Source organism: Corylus avellana, chromosome 2 (genome assembly GCF_965113065.1).
Source record: "Corylus avellana chromosome 2, dhCorAvel1.hap1.2, whole genome shotgun sequence".
Lineage (NCBI taxonomy): Eukaryota > Viridiplantae > Streptophyta > Magnoliopsida > Fagales > Betulaceae > Corylus > Corylus avellana.
Window position 1 is genome coordinate 35,140,037 of NC_142491.1, and position 22,225 is coordinate 35,162,261.

The following is a 22,225-nucleotide window of genomic DNA, read 5'->3' on the forward strand; positions in this document are numbered from 1 at the left end:
TAGGAGAAATGAGAAGAAATTGTTACCAAACAGGCCCCAAACCGTATATTCACATGTGCAGAAATGTGAAGCTAGAGTGGCTTGACTACTTTCTTTTGACAATATTTAAACAACCAAGAATGCATATTTCAGCATTAGAGTCAAAGGCACCACCACATCTAGAACTAGAAGATAACACCCCAAAAGCATGGGTACTCAAGATTCTTTCTCCCTCTTATCCATTCCCCTGCCTGTCTATCTCCTTTGTCACAGGCTCCAAAGTCCAACCCACATCACTGTGACCAAAGAAATCCCACCCTGAGAATGTGGCCAAACTCTTCAGCCTTTATTGCACCACAACATTTCTCACCTTCCTTCATTAACTGCAATTTTTGGGATACGAAAATTAGACCACCCCCCCATCATGAAATTTCTTCAACTTCCAATTCGTCTGAAACAGAAACAAACATCAGGCATCGGTGCTTTAATTGAATAATTGTATCCAGTCCAGTACAGAACCACCTTCAAATGGGCGTAATATTTAAGTTATCAAGCTACCCCGGCATTCTGACCCAGAATTCCAAGCAGGCAGAAGAGGGTCACACTCTGCCCAATTCTGATGATCCCCCTCATATTTGCATCATGTCTTCAAAATCATAAAATTGAGAGCTTACAATTGCATCTATAATGAAAACAATGGTGATCATATTAACAATGGTGATCATATTAATGGGGAAGAAGATGTACACAATTCATATATACATAATTTCCATTCCAACCCCATCATTTTTCAACAATATTCAGCTGCAGTACCTTTCCAAAAGGGTTCTAAACAAACAAGCGAAGACACATTCTATAAGGTGTTAATCCACAACTGAGCTCTCACAAGTATCGTGTAGGATGACCAAATCAATTCTGAACTTGTCTCTCCCCAATATCTGACTCTCTATTCAATTTGATAACTGGAGTTGCAGGATCCCTGGATAAGATAAAGTTTCCTCCAAGATCGACTTTGCCATACTCCGTCACTTGGGAATCCATCACAATTCTGCATGTTCCTGGTGTTCTACACATTAATTCAACACCATAATACACTAAATGGTCTGAAATGCTGTTCCCGGTCACTGACCTGCACAAAATAGCCAAAGAATTTGTAGCAGCTTTCCCACAGGACCGCTCTTTTGACGTTCTCAAATACAATGGGTAAACTGTCGAACAAAAAAAATTTACCCCATACGACAGATGCTTACCTGCTACAGGTTGGGTCTTCCCCGGTACCGTCGCAGATCTTCTCAATTTTATAAACAAGACTCCCTAATCCAATGTTGTAAAGCCACACCTAGAATGAAGAAATAGGTTTGGGAGCAAATGAAGCATACAACAAAGAGATGGTAAGGTGACACTTAATCATCACTTCAATTAGCAAAAGCATACCTCTCTTGGGAAGTGGTGGTACGTCTTTTGAGGGAAATGAGTATAATATGGAGGCAAATGAGGCACAATATCATGCTCATTTGTGACTCGAACTGTATTTGGCACAAGTTTGCTATAGTAAGTTGCAAATACTGCATTGCCAATACGAGGTTGTCCAAATGTCATAACTTGAACATCCTGTGCTTCATGATTAACCTGGAAATTAACAGATATTCCTTCATCAAAACACCAATAATTTCAACGAATGTGCTTGCAGATGAAAATGTCCATAAGAACCAACATTTAATAAACCAGTAGAGAAATGCAGCAGCAAACAAAAAAGAAACAGCTCAGCAAGCAGCGGAAAGAAATCAAGTCATAAACTCAGAGCTTCATTTCAAAAAAGGCATCTCGAATATTTGAACCCCACATATATTGTCAACAATAGTTACTAGACGTATAATTTTAAATCAGTGACAATGATTACTAAATAAAGGTCTTTTCATTTGTAGTCCACTTCTAATAGACTTGACATATTAGTAAAACTATTACTGAACAAGAAAATGTGAGTACCAAAAGTTCCACATACAGAATAAAATAACCATCCCAAAAGAACTTCATTATAACTGCCAGAACTCGGTAGTAAAAGTAAAAGCATATGAAACTTAGTGCTATTTTGGACCAGATGACATAACATGTAAATAAGTGGAAATACATGCGCATGTCGAAGAGTCGTGTCAGAGTTTCCATGTCCACACTACTGTCAAGGAACATGTGACAACCAGAACGTATGACCCAACCCATAAAAGTGATACTAAAGAACAGCACATAGTTCTAACTCATTCAGCATTTTAAAGAGCTTCACATCAATGGAGACAACAGGAACAACAACAGATGTGGAACATATTTTGAAAAGAAAAAAAAAACATATATATAAATCATATTAAAAAATCCCATTTGCATAAAAAAAAGTCTTATTTAGAATTTACCTTTAGATCAAGTCCACAAAAGGAGGCCATCGCCCCTCCCATTGAATGCCCTGTTACCATGATGGGAATGTCCCCATAGAACTTCTTTGCCCTTCTAACAGCATTTAAAACTGCAGGGCGTATAGTTGTGTTGTGGTAAGCATAATAAAATCCATGGTGCACCTAGAAAGAATGAAAATGTTAGTGAGAATTAGTACTCTTTAACTCCCCGAAAAAATTTGTAGCAGGCTTCTGCAATACATACCATTGCATCATCCATGCCAGGGTAATTTAAGTCGAGCTGTTTCCAGTATAAGTCTTCAATCCAATTCATTATGCTACACAAGAAGCTCAATTATTAATCAGCAGTAAATTCCAGTGGCCTTCGGGCAACCACGTTTCGTAGTGAAAGCTGAATTGATTTTGATCTAATAATTTGTTTCTTCTATTGTCATGTATCAATCAACTTGCCAGTAAATTTTGAAAACTAGAGGACATCATCTAAAAGCATACCAAAACTCATAACAAAGTAGTTTGGGATGGAAAATGAATTAGGTTTAAAGCAAAAAACAACTATCAACAAGGCCAATTAAATTTTGGACATTCACCAATGGTATAGAATGGATATGGCCTTGAGTTAGAATAGATATAGCCTTGACGATCATCCAAGGGGCTCAGTCAATAAATAGTTTGAAAGTTAAGGAAGGGGCACTCTTTCAAGTAGGTCATAGCCTGAGATTTTGACAAGCATATGCTTGTCTTGGGAGCAAATGGAATAGAGCAATTTTCAAGGAATAAAGTGGCACCCTGGTAGAAAAGACGAAAAAGAATTATGTAAATATTATCTTTGAATTCAATGAGGTTACAATATCATTTGTTCTCATTGTAGTCCTTATCCTTCAGTGTTATGTTCCCTTCACTAGAATAGCAGTGTTTGCATTGATTATTACCTTCACATTATCTGGCATAATCATGTGCTTTTAAAGGTAAGTACAGCAGCCTATGGGCCATTTTGTTTAGTAACAAGTCAATAAGTCAAGCGGATGGGTTTTGTTTTTAATAAGTAATCGCAAATTCATTAAAAACCGCAAAGGTGCAACTTAAGTATACAATAATATTTTTTTTTTTACTCATCGAAAAAAAAAAATAATATACAAGAGAGAAGCCTAACAAGTAGCCGAAAAAAGTATGAAAATTCAAAAAACTGTAATATGAGGCATCAGCGCAAAAAAAGTGTCTTAAAGAAAAAATCCCTCAATTTCACTAAGGTCCTCTCGTGATCCTCAAAGTTACAACCTTTTCTTTCCCTCCATAGAGACCACATTAGGCAAGGCGGAATCATCTTCCAAATTGCATCAAGCTGAAACCTACCCCCAGCACTCTCCAACAAGCAAAGTGATCTACCACCCTTTCAGGCATAACCTAAACCAACCCTACACTGCTGAAAATAGTATTACAAACAGCACTTGCGATCTCACAATGGACTAGAAGTTGGTCTAATGAGTCCCTATTCTTCTTGCACATGTAACACCATTCAACCACAATAATATGTCATTTCCTTAGGTTGTCCAAGGAGAGGATTTTCCCCAAGGCGGCCCACTCTCAAATGAGCCTTATTCCGCCAAATAATTCTCCAATGGAAATGAGCGATATCATGGAGGACAAGAACTTATAGTAAGATCTAACATCAAACAATCCTCACTTGTAAGGAATCCAACAACATCTGTCATCATCTCCCCGTCTCACTCTAACAGAATACACCAAAATGAAGAGTGAGGTAAAGTGATCCATCTCCCAATCATGAGTTGCTTTGAAAAAGTTAATATCCCATTGATAGAAGGCACCAGAAAGCTCCACATGATCTGCCAAAACAGCGTCCTTAAAATGGGCAATGCTAAATAAGTCTAGAAAAGATGTCTTGACAGTCTGAGCCCCACACCAAATATTATGCCAAAACGAATTTTGGATCCATCCCCAATCTCAAATCTAGTGTGGCTAGACAGCTCCCCTCAGCCCCTCTTAATATTCTTCTAGAGCCCTACCCCATGCAGCCATGAACCTCATTAGAACACCGCCACCCCAAGAACGACCGTATTTAGAAGTCACAGACACCCTCCATAAAGCCTCTGTCGGGCATAGCACCATAGGATGAGCTTTATGTTAACTCTTCTAAAAGCCAATCAATTTTCCACAAATCCAATCAATACATATGCTCATAAATATCTCACCGTGTATATGAGAATTTTCATACATGCAAAATAGCAGCATAATCTTGAGCTTGTGTGACCTCATGCTTGTGAAATTCATATGTAGGAATACTTTATTTAATCAAATGGAAAAATAAGGTTTTTTTTAAAAAAAAAAAAAAAAATTATTTTAGGCTCAATTTGTTTCAACATATAACATTTTCTAATGTAAAAGGTTCTTAAAACAAAAACTACTGATTTCTGAAGTTTAACTATCACCCAGAAATGTTTTCATAAAAGCATTTTTCTCTGTTTGGTTTGCACAAAAAACGTGAAGGGACGAGTTGTGGACAAAAAAAGGTTTTGGCGGGGGTTGGTATCATTGGGAGAGGGGGTGGCGTCTGAGATGTACCGTAGTGTGGGAGTTCGCCGGAAGGAAAGGTTTTAAAGGGAGGAGTTGTGGACAAAATATGTTTTAAGTCTTAAAAAAATGTAAGCCGTTTTACAGAAAACAAGCACCCAAAAATATTGAAAACGGTTTACATCAAAACAGCTGGAGCCTTATTTTTATCAATCCCATGGCCTAGGTTTCTCATGTCAAACACCATGCAGTAGGGCTGCCCAGCCATCCATCAGAACTCATAGACAAGCCCTTATTATTCTTCATTCAACAGTCAGGTTTGAACAGCATCATTGACCAGAAATTATGAGTAATAAAGCCACCAGAATATCTACCTGTGTTCCTGAGTTCCTCTAAATGCAATCACAATAGCATTAAGATCTTTTGCCACTCCAACAAAGCCCTGCAGCAGATAGTCATACTAATGTCAAAGGCAAAAGAAAAGTTCAGTAAATTAATAACAGTATAAGACCAGGAAGGATGAGCTATGATTTAAATGCCAGCATGCTATGAGAATGCACCTGTAAGCAGTGCTGGATGTCAACAACCAACTCTATAACTTCAAATCCCTGTTTCCATTAAAAAGGGAAATAGCCCAACCGTTTTAGTAGAAAGAGGCAAAATACCGTCTTATAGCATGTAGAAAACTCAAAGTGTTGCAATTACTTTGACAATATTAAACTTAGTACCTTAGTCAAACCATCACATCTTCGACACGTCCAAGTAAACAACTCTGTCAAATCTGACACATACACCTGCAAGAGCAAAAGCTTGTTTGAGTCACCAATTTGATGTTAGAGAATCTCTTGACAGTGTTGTACTATACTAAAAATCCAGACAATTGCAATATGGAGCAACATGAGATTGACTTAATTTAAGTAACCAGACTTACCATTTTGGCGCGAGTTAAAATGAGTTCCATGACCTAGATTAATTTTTTAAGCACCAATAACCTAACTAAATGGTTGGGTCTCTCCATTTGGACAAGCGTCAACTAGGCGTCTCTGGCTTGATCAGAAACACTACATTGCCAGCATTGACTTCTCTATTCTAGTTCCAGGAAAGCAAAGGGTAGAGTAGGCTAAACTGGCTAATTCAAAGTGAGCTCCAAAATTCTAAGGGGCCTCTGGGACTTTACATGCCATTTCTTCATAAATGGTTCAACTACACAGACTAGAAACACTCCCTAAAATGCTGACCTCTTCTCCATGTTAAAGCCACAGCACCAACTACAAGAAGTAAATTGTACCGTTTAACATGGTAAAATGGTGGGACTAAAAATTGTTTGTGACATGAATTTCTTAATCCATATCCCCCGCTAGTGAATTTAAATATATGATCCAAGAACTTACCGCAGAAGCATACTCCACCAATATGGTGGCCATGGTATGATTGTAAATGGACCCATGATCCACCTTTTCTAAAATTTGAAGTTCTGCAAGTAAAACAGGAAAACCCCAATAGAATGTGTTATATAATACAGCCATATACATGAGTCTTGCTTAAGAAAACACAACACATACATTTTAAGGACACACACATGCACGCAATTAAATGTGTAATAAAGCCTCTAACAGACAATCAATCAAGCTAGATAAAGACAACTTTAGGCAATCCTGATTATCCTAATCTCAAAATGCTGACAATATATCTGTACTGGAGATATCATGGCTCATTGAGTGGAGGTCGTCGGGTCATTAGAACTTTCTCTAATTAAACAAAATCAGTAATTGTTACTTAAAAGTTTCATATTCCCAACAAAAATGAATTACCCCCATCACCCAGCAACCATACTTGCAATGCCCATAAACCAAGAACCCCACATTGTTCAAAATACATATTAACACGTCCAAATGTACATATGAATTCCCACAAAACCATGTACAAATGAGACAGAACTACAGAAGCTTATCAAATTGATAGAACACCAAACCTAAACATCATTACGGACTGGAAAACCAAAATTAATTGAGAGAACGTTGATTTTTGAGATTCCATTGTTACCTCTCCCACTAGAAAACGCAAGTAGACATGTATAGATTGCCAATATGAACCACCTACTTTTTCCCATTATTCTGTCAACAACAAAAGAAAAAAAAAAGTAATAAATCAATTAGTAATTAAAAAAAGGGAAAGTACTCAGCAAAAACTAACGAAATATCTGGTCCTAAGCATGAAACGACACCAAAATCAACAAAATTAGCAACAAATTTAGGTTTATGTTTCGAATTGACCGCAAATACGGCACGAGACTCGGATGAGTAAAACGGACCTAAGAGGACCCCGCTTGCACTGTTGATTCGGAGCTCCGGCGACGATCGGAGTGCTTCCGTACAGCTGGTCAGATTGCAACCAACGGTCCAATTCGGCGTACAATGAGTACTGCCTGATTGAAGAGTTGGAGAGAAAGTTTGATCGGAGAGCGAGAGAGTCGTCCTGGTATCTTACGCAGGTTGCCGAAATTGCCCCGAATATTCTTTGGCTATTTACATTTGTTCTTGTTTTTAATGGGCATGGGTTTGGAATTTCGGTGGCACTGTATGGGTATATGACGGAAAGGATGCTGGACTACGTGGCGTGAGGGAACTTGAGAACTGCCACGTGTTCTTGTGTATTATTTTTTGCCTGGGATAGGATTAGTTCCTATCATTTTGAGTTTCCGTGCACCGTGTTCCCTTCCCCTTTCTGGAACTCTTTGATGGAATTTCGTTTTAAAGGTTTTGGGCTTTGGCTATGGCCCTATGGGCCTCTCTGATCCCAGCCATGTGTGCTCTGGGTTTGGACTGATTTGTTTGCTTCAACTATGATTTCTGGAGGCCTTGAAGGGATGAAGTGAGTAATGCTACAAGTCTCTTTTGTGACTCTGCAAGAATGATGTGGCTCTTAAAATCACCATTGTACTTGTGATTGATTACTATTAGATTTTGATCAAATAATAATTTTAAAAACTACCTCATTTTTAAAGTGACATAAGGGACTTTTTATAATTACTCTGAGTAGTGCTACTAGCCACACCAATTCATGCCAGTGATGTGGTTCGCCTAAAATTTTTTGGGTTAATTACCTTTTTAGTACTTAGGTTTGCACATTTTTATTTTTTTCACCTAATTTCAAATTTTATTACGAATGGTACCTGACTTATGGGAAAAGACTAACTTAATTTAATATCTCTGTTAGGTTCTGTTAGCCCAAAGTAATGGAATGCCAAGTGTCATCGCATACAAATGACACGTTTTCTAAAATAATTAAAATTAAAAAACTAAACCCTAAAAAAAAAAAAAAAAAAAAAAATTGAAAATTATAAGGTGGCCAAACCAACCCCAAACCAGCCTTGGGGGTGGCTTGAAAACGTAATTTCTTCGCAGCTTTATGAATTTGCTTATGGAGGACCTTTTGGGCACTTCCTAGGAAGAAGGGCAACAAAATTGTTGCAAATAAGGTAATTATTTTCCTTAAGTTCATGTTCTTTGTTAGTAACACTCATGTTCTTTGTTAGCTGTGTTACTGTCTTATGCATAATTCTAGCAATTTGAGTTATTCAAATGATCCTTTTTACTAGCCTAATGTGTATGCAGTTTTTTGATCTAGAATTAATGGATTAAGTGTTCTATTATTAGGTGCCTTGGAACAACCTTTTTTTCATGATGTACTATGGCTTGTTGTAGCTTTATTGATAGATTTTCTTCATCACATTCTTTGTGAGTTGAGTTACTGTCTTATGCATAATTCCAGTGATTTTGAGTTATTCGAATGATCATTTTTTACTAGCCTAGTATATCACTACCAAAAAAAAAAAAAAAATTATTACCTAGCATTTTTTTAACTGCCAGCAAAACCGGTTTTAAATGCCCAGAAAACCGATCTTAGCGTTTAATTGATAAATAAAGTATACATCTATCCCAGCATCAGGAAAATTATTTCCTGGCACAAGAAAATTTAATAGCACATAATTTATGTGCCAAGAAAAAAAATTATATGCCGGAGAATAGAATTTCCCGGCACATTGTATATGTGCCAAGAAAACTTGAATTTCTGGCAGAAACTTGAATTTTTTTTATGTGCCAGGAAGAAACATGTTGTACAAACGCCAGAAAACGAAATTTCCTATTTAAAAAAATTGATTATACTAGAATTCAGTATAATCAATTTTTTTTAAACCCTGTTGAAATATAATCAATATATTCACAATAGAATCACCAATAAATAATATTAAGAGTGATGATATAAGGAAGACTAGAGTCCTCCCAAATGTGACACGCCTTTTAAAATCACTAATAGATCAAAATGCAATAGTTATCATCTCAAATTTAATGGTGATTTTAAAAGCCACATCACATTTGGAAGGACTCTAGTCCTCCTTATATCATTACCCCATTTTAAGAGTGATGATATAAGAAAGACTAAATCCTCCCAAATGTGACACTCCTTTTAAAATCATCAATAGATCAAAATACAATAGTTATCATCTCAAATTTAATGGTGATTTTAAAAGCCACATCACATTTGAGAGGACTCTAGTCCTCCTTATATCATTACTCCATTTTAAGAGTGATGATATAAGAAAGACTAAATCCTCCCAAATGTGACACGCCTTTTAAAATCACCAATAGATCAAAATTCAATAGTTATCATCTCAAATTTAATGGTGATTTTAAAAGCCACACCACATTTGGGAGGACTCTAGTCCTCATATCATTACTCTATTTTATGTGCTAGTGCATTATACAAAACAAAAGCAATATGCACTAATAGGAGTGCATAAGCCATTTACGATGTTGTATGCAATACTTGATACATGTTCTTACATGTTCTTGCATTGCAAACAAATCATGATTGTTGACAAAATATAATTACATATTTAGGAGAAGACATGTTTTCTTCAACCCAATAACCTCCTACAAAACAAAAGTAGATTAAAAAATGGGCAATCCAAAGAAGGTAGGTGATTCCTTAGTAGTTGATACTTGGGCTACTTATAATGCACTTGTGTTTTTCTCTGAGCCAGGTCACCTTTTGTTTGGCATAAATCCAAAAAAGCCCACTAACCATGGATCCGGCTTAGGTGCGGAAGTTAAAAACTACCGCACCATGCTGTTAAATCTCCCAACGGCTAGGATTAAACAGAAAAAAAAAAAAAAAAAAAAAAAAAAAACAAACAAACAAACAAACAAACAAAACAAAACAAAAGCTGCGATTTCACAGAACCCATTCCCTTCTCTCACGCTTCTTCTTCTCCTTCTTCTTCCTTTCTCTCTCTAAACCCATTCTTCTTCTTCCTTTCTCTTCTTGTTTTTGTTTAATCTAAGAATTAATCAAGACAACCAAACTGAGTATTTTCACGGAATTTCTCTAACCTTCTTCTCCCTCTTCTCCTCAAAACCCATCTTTCTCTCTTAAACCTCTTCCCTTCTCTCTCTCTACCCGCGTGGGTTGGTGTTCTTGCAATTCATGATGAAGAGCATGTTGAATGTGGAGAAGACTGGACCTCAAAACTAGGTTCAATTTAAGAACAACCCAAATCTTCAAGTTCAAGAACACCAACCCAGGCGGTCAATAGAGAAAAAAACCCAAGAAAATTCAAGCCACAAACTTCTCAAGAAAACCAACACCTTCCTTCCTCCCAAACCAAAAGAAAAAAACCAATTAAACTCCCTTATTTATTGTCCTAGGCATAAAAAATAACCAAATAAAAACAAGAAAGAGAAAGGAAGAAGAAGAAGAAGAATGGGTTTAGAGAGACAAAGGAAGAAGGAGAAGAACCATGAGAGAAAGGGAACGGTTTTGTGAAATCCCAACCTTTATTTTTTTTTTTTTATATTTTTTTTTTTTCTGTTTAATCCCAGCCGTTGGGAGATTTAACAGCATGTTGCGGTAGATTTTAACTACCGCACCTAAGCTGGACCACTAACCATAACCTTCAACAAAAACAACGATATTTTAGTATTCAGGATTGCAACACTAAATAACATCAGTTGCTATGTTAGTGGCCCTAATCCCATGCTGGACCTCGCAGCGGAGTTTAGATACCACATATTCTCAAAGGTTGTTATTCTTTTGTTTCACCAGGTCCTTTTAAGATCTCAAATAAGAAATCCAAATTCAATTTAATCAAATAAAATATATTAGGGATAATTCAATGACACACAAATAAAGAGAAGGATATGCACAGGCATCACCAAATACATGCGACATCATTCTGCCTTATAAACTGCTGATTTTCAAATCTAACATATATATATATATATATATATATATATATATATATATATTCCATTGCTCATTTAGGCTCCCATATTAGTATTATAAGGAATTATGTAAGACAATTGCAAGTGTTAAATGAGATTGAAGTTTTAAGTTGAAAATCCACATATTCATTTCAATCTTCAGTCATATTGGTTATCCCAAAAATGAAGCTTAAGTCATTGTATAGGGTACATGAATCTATAGGAATCTAGTTTTAAATCAATCTTGAAGTGCTGTACCTACCATCCAAAAACTTTCATGAAATCCAACAAGTAACCCAAAAATCATTTTCACATTTTTGAATCTAAGCACCATACATACCTTCTGCGCACCATTACATATACATGTTCATGTAAGAAACCTAAGGAAATAGCTATTTGGCGGAATGCATTCTACTGCTTTCTCATTGAAAATATATAGGTGAAGATATACAAGTATAATCAAACATCAAGACTGAAAGGATAATCTTGATGTGATGATTATCTAAGAAACTAATTACAATTAGGAGTACTAATATAGAAGAGAGAAGGAGTCCTAATACAGAAGAGAATTAAACTAGGATAATCACAAGTGTTGTCATTGAATGCAATCAGTCTTGTTTAGAGAGAACTGATTGAGTTTAATGACAACATTACAAATAGGAGTTTCTGTATCGGTAGAAGACTCATAGTCGTTGGTGACTACTTGTCTCTGCTGATATACTTGTGTTCTTGTTGTATTGTAGTTCCTTAACTGTTCAGAGATTAAATCCACTATCTAAGAAAGACTAGCCAAAAAAATTGGATACATTATGAAAATAATGTTTCCCCAAAGAGAAGCAAATGAAGCACTTTTGTGAAAAGTTACAGACATGTCCAGCAAGAGATTCCATTTCAAAAGGTTTAACCCACAATTTAACAATTGCTATATTGGGAAAAAGTTTCCATAATAACCACTCCTTGAAAATTTTATTTTCTCGCTTATACTAGTAAGTTTGGCAACTAGTCTTGTTAATCATAATTCGCTTATGTTTTCTATTGGCATCCCATTGCCACAGATAATTCACATTACTTGCTTATATGTTGGGTTGTGGATCAGTCAAACAAAGCCCAACGGACCAAAGGCCCAAAACTCAATAGACATACTGGGCTGCTAAGCTCTCGGTCGGCTTAGCCCAAAGACATCTCGGCCTCCTAGCTTGAGACAACTCCTGGGCCAAGATAATCAAAGGCCAAGGAGTGCATTGGTCATTCCATCGTAGGGATATGATCAACCATTCAACATTCAAATTGTCTATGTCAATCAAGATATGTCAGTTAGCAGATAAGCTAATGAAGGTGCCCGAGACCTACTCGGACACGCTAACTTAACATCGCACGAAAGCTATGATCCTTATCCCCTGATCTTAGGCTACTAAGATCATGGAATGACTAACAAATGCTATCCCTCTTTCAAATGTTTGCATAGCAGATACTAAGGGATAAGATCCCTCGACGTGCGGGAAATCAAACTCCTCTCATGCCTATAAATACAGATCAATTATCAAGGTTAAGGTAATCGCAACTCTTGCTATCTAAAGTTTCATTGTTGCTTACATTGTCTCTCTCTCATCCCTGACTTAGGCATCAGAGTATCCCCGCCGAAAACCACCGGGGACTCTAATCCTATTGTTTGTTCTTATGTGCAAGGTTGATGCTTCCTCGGACACCATTATGTAGATTGTGCCACGTCATTCCTCGAAAAACTGTGTTCTAATAGTTTGGCGCCGTCTGTGGGAACTCGAGATTTTCATCAGTTCTCGACAACAATCCGAAATGGTAACTACGCGTGCGTCACAACAGCAGTTGGAAGGTCGAGCTGAGATGCCCTGTGCAACTACTACTCCCCCAGACCTTGCTGAGTTCATGAAGCAGATGACTGCTTCTATGGACGCAGTCATCTGACCACCGGGGACTCTAATCCTATTGTTTGTTCTTATGTGCAAGGTTGATGCTTCCTCGGACACCATTATGTAGATTGTGCCACGTCATTCCTCGAAAAACTGTGTTCTAATAGTTTGGCGCCGTCTGTGGGAACTCGAGATTTTCATCAGTTCTCGACAACAATCCGAAATGGTAACTACGCGTGCGTCACAACAGCAGTTGGAAGGTCGAGCTGAGATGCCCTGTGCAACTACTACTCCCCCAGACCTTGCTGAGTTCATGAAGCAGATGACTGCTTCTATGGACGCCCTGAAGAAGCAGAACGAGGAGCTTGCTACCAAACTCACAGCCGCTGAAGGCCGCAATGGTCAAAGAGAGCATGAGTGAGAAGAAAGGCGGGAGAAGGAGCGTGAAGAAAAGCGTGAGAGGGAGTGACGAGAACTCATCCGCCAAGGCAAGCGGATTGAAGGGAGTGCTAGCTCAGTTCATGGCAGCCATCATACTACGGTCCAGAACGAAGGCAACCTTGAAAAATCCTATACTGAGAATGAAGATGACCATGAGGAGTCCAACACTGACAAGTCCGAGAGACCTCATCGTAGCAGGTCTCATCATGAGAGACGCCACGAAAGGTCCCATCGTGATTGGTCTAGGCACGAGAGATCCCATCGTAGCCACTCTCATCGCGGGAGATCCCATACTTGCCACAGTGAGACTGATGTAAGTGCTGAGTTGGGAGACCTGAAGAAGAAGTATGCCGAGATAGCTGCTAAGATAGCCAACGGAGAGAATGGGGTGATGGCAAAAGAACTCATGAATAACACCAACCTACCCTTCACAAATAGGGTGATGAACTTTCCCCTGCCCGACAAGTTCAAAATGCCTCATATAGACAAGTTTGATGGCAATGGAGATCCTAGCGAACATATGGAAGGCCTCCGAGCACACTTCATCCTCCTTGATACCCCAGATGAAATCTCATGCCGAGCATTTCCACTAACTCTAGCAGGAGCAGCTAAAGAGTGGTTCGCAAGGCTCCCAACCAAATCTATGGATAACTTCAAGTCTTTGGGATGCCTTTTCCTCACCCAATTCTTGGCTACTCGTAAATAGGAAGAAAAGCCCGGCTTACCTACTCTCTATGGTCCAAGGGAAGGATGAACCCCTAAAAGACTTCACGCTGAGATTCAACAAGGAAAAGTTGTTGGTGGAGAATCCAACTGAGCAAACAGTACTCGATGCACTGATGCATGGGGTAAGAGCCGAGGGACCATTGATGGCTGAGTTGTCAAAGAAAACTATATAGGTGACTCTTCGTCACTTTATAAACAAAGCCGACGAGTACATCAATCAGGAGGAAACGGTGGCGACTCTAATGAAGTCCCAAGAGAAGGCTACTCAGCAGAAGAAGACTCGGTAAGAGGAAACTCGGCAGAGAGAGACTCGCCGAGAGAAGACTAAAGCAACACCAGTAAGTTCCAGGAGAAAGCATGAGAAAATCCCGAAGTGGTAGGACAACACAGCTCCTAAGCCAATGAATGACTCCCAACGAAAATTCAGTAAGTTCACTCCATTAAACACTAGCATGACCGAGGTGTTGATGGAAATTAGAAAGGACCCCAACTTCAAATGGCCAACAAGGATGAAGGGTCCCACATCAAAGTGAGACCATACCCAAGTTTTGCCAATACCACAACGAAGTTGGCCATTTGACAAAAGAGTGTGTGTCTCTTCGTCAGGAGATAGAATCCTTCATTAGAAATGGCAAACTAGTGAGGTTCTTGGCAGACGAGAGGGACCGAGGAAGAGACCCTCAACAACCCTTGCCGCTTGAGAGGAACCGAGAAGCTGGTGGAGCCCGTGACCGAAGGCCAAGGCATGGTAATGTCCCGAGGGATGATCGGTATGTTGACCCAGCACATAATCGGCAGGCCGAGCCAAGGAATGATCAGGACGCTCATCCCCCACCTCGGAATCATGATGTAGTAGGAGAAATTCGGACCACTTTTGGAGGAATAGCTGGCGGGGGAGAGTCTAACTCAGCTAGAAGAGCCCATGCCAGAAGGGTACAAACCAAGGAGGTTCTCTTTCTTGAAAGGCCTACAAAGATCTTGAAGCGAGAACCCATGGTTTTATCATTCACTGAGGAAGATGCAAAGGGAGTGATGATGCCCAATGATGATACATTAGTAATAACTGCGACCGTGGCCAACCATTTGCTTCGCCGAATTTTAGTAGATAACGAAAGCTCGGCTGACATCCTCTATTGGCCAATTTTCAAGCGAATGGGCATCGATCGTAGTAGGATCACGCCATTTGGGTCTCCCCTAGTTGGATTTGCAAGAGAGCAAGTCCAACCTATTGGAATTATCTCACTTTCCGTCACAACAGGAACAGCTCCAGGGTAATCGACTGTTATGGTAGATTTCTTGGTAGTCGACCGACCATCTGCCTACAATGCAATAATCGGTCGACCAGCCTTGAATAAGTTGAAAGCAGTAACTTCAACCTACCACTTGAAGAAGAAGTTCCCGACAGAGGAAGGTGTCGGAGAAGTCAAGGGTGACAAACTACAGGAAGGAAGTGTTATATAACTTCCCTGAAGAAGCCTTCAAAGGCCACACCTTTGACGGTAAGTACCGCGGAGTAGAGAGGAAGATGAACCGAAAGGTGAGCCTGCTGAGACGTTAGAAGATGTGGTAGTAGCAAACGACAAAGTAGTGAAGATCGGTTTTCAACTCTCCTCGGACGTACAAGGAAACCTTGTCACCTTTCTGAAAGCGAATTTGGAGGTATTTGCGTGGACGCATGAAGACATTCCTAGTATTAGCCCTGAAGAAATACTCCACCAGCTCAACATGGATCCTAGTGTAAAACCAATAAAGCAAAAAAGAAGGAAATTCGCTCATGAGCGAAACATGGCGATAGCCGAGGAAGTAGATAAGCTGCTAAGAGCTCGGTTTATCGAAAAAGTACATTATCCTGATTGGTTAGCCAATGTAGTATTGGCAAAAAAATCTAATGGGAAGTGGAGAATGTGTGTAGACTTCACCGACCTCAACAAAGCTTGTCCAAAAGACAGCTTTCCTCTCCCCTCGCATTGATGCACTGGTCGATTCAACATTTGGGTATGGTTTACTCAGCTTTATGGATGCTTTTTCTGGTTATAACCAGATCTACATGCACCTTGAAGACAGAGAGAAGACTGCATTTATCACCGATCGAGGACTGTACTGTTATACGGTCATGCCCTTCGGTCTAAAGAATGCAGGGATGACATACCAGAGATTGGTAAAAAAAATGTTCCCATAGTAGATCGGACGGAACATAGAACTGTAGAAGTATACGTAGATGACATGCTAGTCAAAAAGCACGTTGCCACAGCACCATACAGCTGACCTACATGAAACGTTTGAAACGTTGAAGAAATATGGGATGAAGCTGAATCCTGCAAAGTGTACGTTCGGAGTGTCCTCAGGAAAATTCCTCGGCTATATGGTATCAAACCGAGGAATTGAAGCTAACCCAAAGAAGATCCAAGCAGTTCTGGATATGCAGTCCCCGAAAAATACGAAACAGCTCCAACAATTGATAGGAAGGATAGCAGCACTTAACCAATTCATTTCTCGGTCCACTGATAAGTGCCTGTTGTTTTTTAAAATCCTGAGGAAGGCCTTTGAATGGTCTAAGGAGTGCGAGGAGGCTTTTGAAGAACTAAAGAAATATTTAGTTAATCCACCTTTACTCAGTCGAACAACCCCAGGAGAAATATTGTACTTGTGCTTGGCCGTCTCTCCGACAGCGGTTAGTGCAGCCCTTGTACGAGAGGAAGAGGGGATGCAGAAACCCGTATACTTCATCAGCCAGGCATTGAAAGGGGATGAGGAGAGATACCCCCAAATGGAGAAGCTGGCCTTCGCTCTCACCATTGTGTCTAGGAAACTTCGGCCATATTTTCAAGCTCACACGATAAGGGTTATCACTGAATACCCTTTCAAGAAAGTGCTGCGTAAATTGGACTTATCTAGTAGGCTAGCCAATTGGGCGATTGAACTTGGAGAATTTGATATCGAATTCCTTCCTCGAAACTCCGTCAAGGGTCAAGCATTGGCAGGTTTTCTAGCAGAATTTACTAACTTGCCAGATGCTACACAATGGCTGAAGGATAAGACTTGGGTAGTTTATGTGGATGGGTCATCCACAGGAAGACATAGCAGAGCTGGGGTAATACTAATCACCCCAGAAGGAGAAGAGTTGCGCAACTCCATAAGGTTGGAGTTTAGAACTACCAACAATGAGGCCGAGTGCAAGGCTATCTGGACTTGGTCTAGCCTGAGAGATGGGAGCTGAATTCGTTGAACTACGAAGTGATTCTCAAGTAATTGTAGGACACATCCAAGGGGAGTTCGAAGCCAAGGGAGATAAAATGAGGCCGTACTTATCAAAGGTACAAGACTTACAGAGTTCTTTCAAGAAGTTCTGCATTGTGAAAACCCCAAGGGAAGAAAACAAAGGAGCAGACCATCTCGCTCGGGTTGCATCAACCGAGGAGTATGTAGGAGAATCCGAGGAAGTAATTCAAACCCTGTCCCAACCTACGATAGCAGAGGAGGTCTCGATCTTGACAGCAAAAGCGGTACCAGAATGGCAGAAGAAAGTAGTGGAATATCTGGAAAAAAGGATTCTCTCGGAAGGAAAGAAGGCAGCTATCTAGCTGAGGAAAAAGGCTGCTAGATTTACCATGGTAAATGGAACCTTGTACAAACGAGGTTTCATGTTACCACATCTTAAGTGCATTTCCAAAGAAGAAGGTAATTATATACTTCGTGAGATTCATGAAGGTATTTGCGGAAGTCATTCAGGTGCAAGAATGTTGGCACATAAGGCAGTCCGAGCAGGCTTTTATTGGCCTAATATGACCAAGAACTCGGTAGAGATGGTTAGACTTTGCGACAAATGCCAACGTTTTGCCAACATCACCAAACAACCCCCCGAGAAGTTAAGCTCAGTCTCCTCACCGTGGCCTTTCTCGCAATGGGGGTAGATATAGTGGGACCACTACCTCATGGAAAGGGGGGTGTTCAATTTGCAGTGGTGGTTGTAGATTATTTCAAGAAGTGGGTGGAAGTGGAAGCCCTAGTGAATATAACAGCCAAGAGCATAGAGAAATTCTTATGGAAGAATGTCATCTGCCGATACAGCATTCCACACGCGTTCATCTCGGATAATGGAAAGCAATTTGACTGTGATTCATTCATAGAATGGTGTGCCAAACTCCATATAAGAAATTACTTCTCATCCCCCGAGTATCCCCAGGCAAACGGGCAGGTCAAAATCACTAACAAGTCAATCTTCAAACTTTTGAAGAAGAAACTTGGTGATCGAAAAGGAGAGTGGGCAAAAGATATCCCAGAAGTTCTATGGGCTTATCAGACTACAAGGAGAACTCCAACCGAGGAAACCCCCTATACTCTGGCTTTTGGGACCGAGACGGTTATACCTGCCAAGGTAGGCTTGGGCAGCTTCGGAGTAGAAACCTTCCGGCCTAAGAGTAATGATGAAGGCTTACTGTTACATCTGGATCTGCTACAAGAGAAGCGGGATCAAGCTCAAGCATTCATGTTAGCATACCAGGAAAGAGCAGCTCGATATTTCAACAAAAAGGTCAAGCATCGAAGCTTCAAAGTCGGAGATTTAGTCTTACGAAAGGTTACTATCGCCACCAAAGATCCAACCGAGGGCAAGTTAGCTCCTAATTGGGAAGGACCTTACAAGATGACCGAGTGCCGAAGAGCGGGAGCTTACTACCTTGAAGATTCCAAGGGAAAGGCACTCCCCAAGCCATGGAACGCCGAGCATCTCAAAAAGTACTATGTTTAAATTGTAATTTCGTAAGAGATATTATTGTTTTGATTTATTTCTTTCCTTTTATTACTTGTTTCATCAAATAAAAATCCTCTGAAGTTACACCATTTAAAAAGACTAAGTATGAAGTTAGAGGCTCCTCTTGACTTACTTCTCGGACAGGTTTCTGAAGGTAGTCAGATGATACAGTCGAAGAGACTATAACTCACCTCTCAACTTACCTCTCGGACAGGTTTCTGTAGGTAGTTAGAGAGAGACAATCAAAGAGACTATAACTCACCTCTTGACTTACTTCTTGGACAGGTTTCCAAAGGTAGTTAGAGGATACAATCAAAGAGACTATAACTCACCTCTCGAACAGGTTTCCGAAGTTAGTTAGAGAGAGACAGTCGAAAAGACTATAACTCACCTCTCGACTTACTTCTCAGACAGGTTTCTGAAGGTAGTTATAGGATACAGTTGAAGAGACTATAACTCACCTCTCAACTTACCTCTCGAATAGGTTTCCGAAGGTAGTTAGAGAGAGACAGTCGAAGAGACTATAACTCACCTCTAAACTCACTGCTGATTCACCTCATTACTAACCTCTCGGACAAGCGTCCAAGGGAGGTTGGAGCTTAATGATTAAAAAAAAAAATCGTTGTTTTCAAGTCTTCTAGCATACAGGAAAAAAGACTATTATCTACTGCAAAGGAGTAAAATAAAGTCATTCATTTATGTTGAAAATATATAAAATATATACAATTAGACCCTTTTTGGGTCGATAGGCTCAGGGGCCTCAGCAGCAGCAGGTGCGTCAGTAGGGACTTGGGGCCCTGGGACTAGGCCATTATCCGAGAGCTGGTCTGTACCTCCAAGAGTATAGCCAAATTCAAAGATCCCCTTGGCATCTGGCATTTGCTCTTGTCCAAGTGAGATGACCTGTTCAAGGGCTTCATCGGTAATGGGCAAATTATCTGCCTCCACAGTATTGAGGTCCATAGAACAGGAAGGATCCTGAGCCCAAGCTCGAAAACTCTCGAAATCGAAGGTAATTCCATCTAACCAGGCATTGTCGCGTGTCCAGGTGGCATACGACAACTGCTTCTCATACTTACGAGCTCGGTCATTGGCTTCTCGCAGCTGAAGCCGATCTTCCGGAGCTTCTCTTTGAGAAACTTTTTCCTTTCCTCAATCACCCCCTAGGATGTGCGGGCATCCTCAGCCACTGACCTCTGAACGTTCCTCTCGGCCTGAGCCTCTCGGACTTCTCTCAAGATCTCAGCAAGTCTCTCCTCGAGTCGATTTTGATCCTCCCTCATTTGAGAACTTTGTTCAAAGAGACGACCATTATCTGCCCAAAGAGCCTCCACCTCGGCAGTTAAAACCAAGAGTTTTTCATTTGCTAAAGCCCGAGTAGCTTCGGCCTCAGCGGCTTCGATTTGAATTAAAGACTGTTGCTGACCTGCAACCAGCAATTCCGCATCCTGCTGCGAGAGGACTCCCCTCAGCCTTGAATTCTCGGCTTTGGTTTCTGACAACTTTTGTTCCATCTCTACAAATCTAGCTTTCGACTCCTCGGCCGAGTTATGTACAGCTTTCATGAAGTCACAATAGAGTAACAGTGACCTCATTATGCTCTGGAAGAAAGAAAGAAGTTAGTATATACGAAGCACTGCAAAAAAAAAAAAAAAAAAAAAAAAAAAAAAAAAAAAAGAGGTACTTACAACAAAGTGATAGTAGAGACATGCTTTCGCCATGCCCAGAGCTATGTGATCTCACTGCCCTATTAGTCGGTCATGAGGCACCAGAGCCACCAGGGCAAAGAAGGGGTTCCCCAAGAGTTCACCCCCAAGGTTGGTAAAGGGGTGGCCTACTAACCAATCGATGTCGGGGGGTTGTACCCTAAACTCACTTGCAGCAAAATCACCTACAGCTACAGACTCGTGTGCACCAGAAGCAGCTATAGCCCGAGAAGCTCTCGGAGAAAGTGCCTGTGAGCTTGCATTAGCTTGCATTTCCTTAGCCTCGGTAACTGATGGTCTCACTAATTCGGCTATCGGAATCACTCGCTCGGGCCTCTTATCCTTGTTCCTTACCGAGGAATCAGAGCACACTTCCAACGCAGCCTCTTCTAAGATGCGATTGATGTTGGGGCCCGAGGGAATGGGAGTAACTGACTCCACAGCAATCACAAGAGTCGGGACTTCGGCAAGCTCGGCTAAAGGAGCCGACGGGCAGGAAACAGGAGAAATGGGCCAGCAGTACGCACTGGCTGGGCGGACAATGGGCTTGGAGCTCCCCTTCCTTTAAGCCGCCAAAAGTTGGGCAACCTTTTGCTTGCCCACAATAACAGCATCAGGGGACCTTGCCAGTTCGGTCACCCTGACCTTCTTGGGAAATGGCTGCTCGGCCTCCTCAGGCTCATCAACGAGCCCCAAAAGAGTCTTCAAAGGGTCATCTCTCGGACGATTGTTCTTCTTCATTGGTGCCCTCTTCACATCCTTCTTTTTTGGCCTCACGACCGACTCTTCCCCAACCGGACGGGGTCTCACCACTGCTTTAGGCACCGCACCCATCATCGCAGGAGTCAATCTTCCTACGACCTCAGACGCCCTACCTCCTAGAGCGGTCTGTTTTTGCGCAACCCCAAGCGCCACATCTCTCGGTCTCTTGGGTTTACCGAGGTCGAACCCGAGAGCATATAGATATTGTTTCAACTTGGCTGTAGTGACTAAGTTCTTAAACACAGTAGCACTCTCGTGCTCTCGGGCCCAAGCTATAACCGTGTTCACCCGAATGTGCTCCTTTAGAGACAACACTAGTTCAAGACCAGCATCATCCACTGGGAAACTTGTCTCCCGAGGAACCCTCGGACCTTCCACCCTCTCCGAAGGGGCAAATTCCCATTGTTCCCGAGCAAAGAAAAATTTATTCTTCCATGCTCGGTTGCTGGTAAGAGTTTTTTAAAACAATACCAGTCTACCCCGTCGGGCCTAGAAGTTGTAGAGCACCTCCATCTTTGGGTTCCTGGTGAACCTATATGCCGATAAGAATTCCCTGATAGTTAGGGAATTCCCGTCCCCCAGAGCCATTGGCTACAAGATTATGTAGCCAAAGAACATTCTCCAGGCGTTGGGGACAATCTGGTGAGGAGCCACATTCAAGTGGCTTAATAACTCCCGAACGAGCCTCGGGAAGGGTAGTCTGAGACCTGCACGGAACATCTCCTCGTGCAGGCAGACCTCATGCTCCTTGGCGCTCACTATGGCGCCTCTCAATTCATCATCA

The 22,225-nt window shown here is 40.8% G+C and overlaps 1 protein-coding gene across 1 annotated transcript; it reads right to left on the minus strand.

Annotated features, from left to right (window-relative positions):
- Nucleotides 1-662: 662 nt before the first annotated feature.
- Nucleotides 663-7,476, minus strand: LOC132189988 (lipase). The gene is made up of 11 exons (XM_059604855.2): nt 7,219-7,476; nt 6,951-7,021; nt 6,299-6,381; nt 5,636-5,701; nt 5,468-5,515; nt 5,282-5,349; nt 2,626-2,698; nt 2,382-2,543; nt 1,414-1,608; nt 1,230-1,318; nt 663-1,108 (listed from the first exon to the last, which is right to left on the minus strand). Exons 2-11 carry the CDS (start codon nt 7,015-7,017, stop codon nt 889-891), a joined length of 1,071 nt encoding a protein of 356 aa, XP_059460838.2. The 5' UTR covers nt 7,018-7,021; nt 7,219-7,476; the 3' UTR covers nt 663-888.
- Between the last annotated feature and the right edge of the window lie 14,749 nt (nt 7,477-22,225).